Here is a 5,119-nt window from a genome sequence, read left to right as displayed (position 1 = left end):
TTTTTTTATCAGTGTCTTATTTAGAAACACTTAGGAATTCTTTCATTATAGTTATCATTTCTTTTTTCTTTTTTGTTACTTCAGAGATTATTTCTGATCTGATTTCCTCTGTAAATTTCTGCAGTTGTTTCTTTACTTCCAATGCTTTTTTTCAGAGAATTCAGTTGTGTGATTTCAAATTTCTTCTGTGCTGGTGTTTTCTGCATTTGTTCTGGGTGGGCTCAGGGCCTGAGATTGCATTTTGCTTCTGTTTGTTGTTTTGTATAGCACTGTCCTCTTACCTTTGGTGTAGAGCTTTGGTGCAGTTATTACCTTAGCCCCTATTGATATTCTTATCCAAGAGAGATTATGTGGTTAAGGCAGTTACCATTTTGTATTCACGGAACCACACAGGAACACCAATAATGGGTAGTGATATGTAGCAGTTGACAAACTTTTGTAACTAATGGGTTTGTATTTTAGACCGTGAGAGCAATCATGTCTGTATAGCTAAGCAGATTTTAAATTGGGAATTTGTATTTAAGTTAGTTCCCCTAAGTTCTGTCTGATCACCTCCCCTTGATGTACATGGGGTCTTCCAGGCAGACTAGTTCTCCCTGGATACCTGTTGCACCCTTTCTTGATCAAGAGAGAAGGAGAGAGGATGCTCTCATAGATCAGGGTCTAGCAGAGTGTCTCAGTTTAACAGGTCTGGCTCTACCAAGTTCAAACTGTCCAGAGGTGCCTGGTTTGGGTCTGGCTGCTGTGTTTGACTTCTTGTTGCAACATATGGAAGTGAACCCACTGTGCTCCTCTGGCAAGATGTTCAGGTCCTGGATTAGCGGGATGGGTCTGGCCCCTAGCCTCTCTGCATGGAATTCTGCCACAGAGTTCCACACCAGGCCTGTCTGCTGGAGGAGGTTCCTGTGAGTGCATGGACAGCCCCACACACATGCCAGGCCTGGGCACTTGCTGTAAAGGGATCCGGTGAGCAGGTGAGCAGGCTGGAGGTCTTACTCACATGCCGGGCCTGGGCTCTGGCCAGAAGGGGCTCTGGGGAGCGGTCAATTTTGATTTGTTCAGTTATATTATTTAATTTTCTGCATTGATACATATTAAATATGTTAATAAAGAGAAATCACAGGAGGAGAAAGCATAGTGAAAACTTAAAACCTTTTATTAAATCGCCTAAAATTAATAAAACAGGTGACTTAGTAACAAGTTAAAACTTCTTTATTTTTTATTTTTTTGTATTTTTCGGGATGGGTCTACAGGGTGTTCAGGGTCTCACTGCTAGATTGGACTCATAGTGATGTGCCTGTTTACAGCCTCCCAAGAGCTGGGATTACAGGAGCATGCCACCAAGCCCAGTCTAAAACTTCTTTAAAATTTCTAGAATTTTAGTTGAAATGCTAGACTTTTTTCTATAAAATTTGACAATATTTTTCTTTAAATATTATTTGCTGAACATGCTGTAGGCAGTGGAGTTAGGTGGAAATATTATTATAGGCAGTCAGACAGGGGTTGGCCATCACAGGAGCCAGTATGGAAGACAAGAAACCTTACAACTGTAGGAGAGACAGGCACTTTCACTGTGGGCCAGATCCAAAGAAAAGACAAAACAAATGTACCCACATACCTCCCTAGGGATGGGCATCCTGGGGTTGGTATTTTAAGTAGGTATCAATTGACTCAAAAATTCAGGGAGAGTCACTAACCCAACCCCCCACAGGAAGAGACATTTTTCTGTATTCATGTCTGCTTGCTATGAGACTTGCTTCCCCATTTTGATCCCAATTTTACCTGAGCATTTATACTTGTAATTTTATTGGTTAGCAATATTTTTATCTCACTTCATGCTCACTTTGCATATTCCCATGTTTCCTACCTTGGACCTGCCTCACCTTGTGGTTTTGCTCTATAAGATTCCCTAGAAAAGGCAGGTTCCTTGGCACCCCACTTGGGACCTGTTATGGTTTGTGTCTAGTTGTTCCCCCAAAGCCTCATGCAGTCATGGGGTAGGGACATCTAGAATTTGTGATTAACTCATGATCCACTGGGATTATGTGTCATCCAAGGCTGGGATTATGGGTTTTAGTCCTGCTGCGATTATGGGTGTGAGTACTTCCCTCAGCCTGCAGCAGAGAGCCTGAATGTAATGTAAGAGACAGAAAGACAGACTTTCTGTAGACATTGCTCTTTGTTGTTGTTGCTGTTTGGCTGCCATGAACTGCTGCTCTCTGCCATGTGCCCCTCTGCCTTTGAGCCAGCTGAATACGGACTGAAACCTCCAGTAACTATAAGCTAAATAAACCTTTTCTTCTTTCATTTTAGGTGTCAGGTATTTGTCCCAGCAATGAGAGAAGAGTGACTAAGACAGGACCACTTCTGTATATCCCTTGGACAGAAGCTTTCTTTCTCTCAATAAATATGTTCTGCTCTTAACTTCCATTGTCCCTAAAGTTCATTCTTTGATTTTAGGGAACATAAACTCTTCCTAAATATCTATCTGGTTGGGAGTATTTTTTCCCTATATCAAAACTACTTTCTCAAGTACTTAGTTTATACTTTTGATAGATTGTTTCACATATTATTCCTCTCAGTTCCACAAAATGAACAAAAACCATTAAATTATCTTCAGAAGTATTAAATTTCATATTATAGTAAAAATACTTGCAGGTTTGTTGTGATTTTTTTACTGCCTTGGTTTAGAAATTTTTTTTTCTAATTTTGTTAGATCTATGGTCGCCAGCGTTTTGGTCTCAGGATTCATTTATATTCTTAATAATTACTGAGAATTAGCTTTTGTATGTGTTTATTCCCTCTGATGTTTAACATATTCACAATTAAAAGTAAGAAAATTAAAAAAACCCTCAAGTTCACAAGGCCACGTTCCCTGATGCCATCAGTACCATGCATTTCTCAGGAAATCACACATACTTATGACAGAGTGACACTTACAAAAGTCAAATGACAGATGAATATTATTACGAAAGCAAATTTGACCTTGCAAAACCCCTGTAGTGATCTCAAAAATTCTAGAAATTCCTGGCCCATGCCTTTGGAGCATTCCACCAGGTATTTTCCTAATACGTGAAAAAAATATGCCAATAGCCATGTACTTCTTTTTTAAAGTTCTGTGTAATTATTTCAAGTGCTAAAAGCATTATGATTTTATTTTCAATATATGGTATTGCAAGTGTATACTAAGTATTATGAGAATAAAAGTGTGATAGACCTGAATACTGTTCATTTGCTTCACTGACAATGATAAAATGTCCTTTGAACTCATTATTTTAAGTTCTTAGGTGTGTGAAACTTACTTATATTTTTAAAAATACTTTCTTCATTTGACTGTGCAGTATCTTTTTGGAGAACCATGGGTTTTATAAGAACATGATTGCTATGCTGATGAAAATGCCTTTTTTTCACTGAATTAAGGACAATTTATTGTTTTTATGTACAGAAAACTCAAGAGTACAGCTAGCCCAGTTTAGTTCAGCTAGCCTCGCAAGCTCTTTAGCCTTTGCTTTCTCCAGCTTGGCAATATGAGCCACAGATTTTGGACCCAGAACGTTGCCTCCCCAGTGATGGCGGATCTCATCCTATCTGTCATTGTAGTTGGTCCCAATGACCTCCACCAGCTTAAGCAGAGTGCCTTTGTCTTCCGGGTTGACTTGTGTGAAGGCGACAGTGGTACAGGTCTTCCTGTGGACCAGACGTCCCAGTCTGGCCTTCCCCTTGATGATGCAGTAAGGAACCCCCACCTTGCGACACAGGACAGGCAGGAACACGACCAGCTCGATGGGATCCACGTCATGTGCAATCTCCACAAGCTGAGCCTTCTTGTTCTCTGTCAGAGTGGTGACAGTGTTGACACCTGCTCTGAGGACCAGTGGACTCTTAGTGGGGACATCCCCTTTGCCAGCAGCTTTCTTCTCTGCCCGGGCCAACAGCCTTTGCTTCTTCTCTTGCTTGGTCTCTGGTCTGTACTTGTGGGCGAGTTTAAGCAGCTGGGTAGCTGTTTGGCAGTCCAAGGCCTGGGTGAACTGGCTAATCACAGGGGGCACCTTCAGCCGCTTGTACAGGATGGCCTTCTGTCGCTGCAGCCAGAGGTAGCGGGGCCATTTGACAAAGCGGATGAGGTCTCTCTTGGGCTGGATATCCTGTCCAATGCCAAAATTCTTTGGCCTCTTCTCAAACAGGCGATTTACCACCTTTTTGGCCTCCTGCTTCTTCATGACAGCAGTGGCTGGGACCACCTTCTTGTCCTTGTCCTTCTTCCCTTTTGGCATCTCGGTTTCTTGACAGAAAGAGCGAAAATGCCTTTTAAACAATAAAACTTGAGCATTATTTCTAAGCGTTATTGTATTCAACTTTTTCTTGGTGCCTTTTTGAGACAGGATCTTGCTCAGTTCTGGCTGGCCTTGGATTCCCTTCGTAGCCCAGCCTGGCCTAAAACCTGCAGTGATCCTCCTGTCCCAGCAGCCACCGAAGTGAGTGCTGGGATTATAGGCTTAAATCATCACACTGAGCTTTATTCAAAAATTTTAAGACAAGGGCCGGGGAGATGGATCCTCAGTAGAATAAGCACTTGCTTGGCAAGCGCAAGGGCCTGAGTTCAGTTCAATCTCCAGTTCCACAAAAACAAAACAAAACAAAACAAAACAAAACAAAACAAAACAAAAAAACCTAAGACAATAAACCAATTATATATATTTTTTTCAGATAAGTTGCTTTCCATTACAGAAGTAAAATTTGTTTCAGTTTGCAGTGAGTTTATATTTGCACATTATGAAAAGATATTCTATGCTGTTATTGTTTCTGCCTAGTGTTACACTGTCTTTATCATTGTTTGGCTCTTTATGAATATGGTTTTCACTTTGCTTTTGTGTAAAAGCAGAAAAATCATGATTATAATATTTAGAAGGAATAAACTTGTCCTAAGTTTATTCTCAGAATTAGTTCTTAATATTTTGTTATAAAGTCTTACTTTGATAAATGGTAACTGTATACTTATTACCTATAGAAAAACAAAACAACCCATTTTTGGAGGGTATTTTTTATTTTCTCTTGGCACCTTTTGTATTTTTTCTTGGACTCCTGTTCTGACCTGAATGTTTATATTCCCTCTAAATCC

The 5,119-nt window shown here is 40.4% G+C and overlaps 1 protein-coding gene across 1 annotated transcript; it reads right to left on the bottom strand.

The window, feature by feature from the left end:
* Positions 1-3,584: 3,584 nt before the first annotated feature.
* Positions 3,585-4,274, bottom strand: LOC101585949 (60S ribosomal protein L7a). Its single transcript, XM_012514364.1, has one exon. It carries the CDS (start codon positions 4,272-4,274, stop codon positions 3,585-3,587), a length of 690 nt encoding a protein of 229 aa, XP_012369818.1.
* Between the last annotated feature and the right edge of the window lie 845 nt (positions 4,275-5,119).

Source organism: Octodon degus, unplaced genomic scaffold, assembly GCF_000260255.1.
Source record: "Octodon degus isolate 3935 unplaced genomic scaffold, OctDeg1.0 scaffold00030, whole genome shotgun sequence".
Taxonomy (NCBI): domain Eukaryota; kingdom Metazoa; phylum Chordata; class Mammalia; order Rodentia; family Octodontidae; genus Octodon; species Octodon degus.
This window is presented reverse-complemented; position numbering and strand designations above follow the sequence as displayed.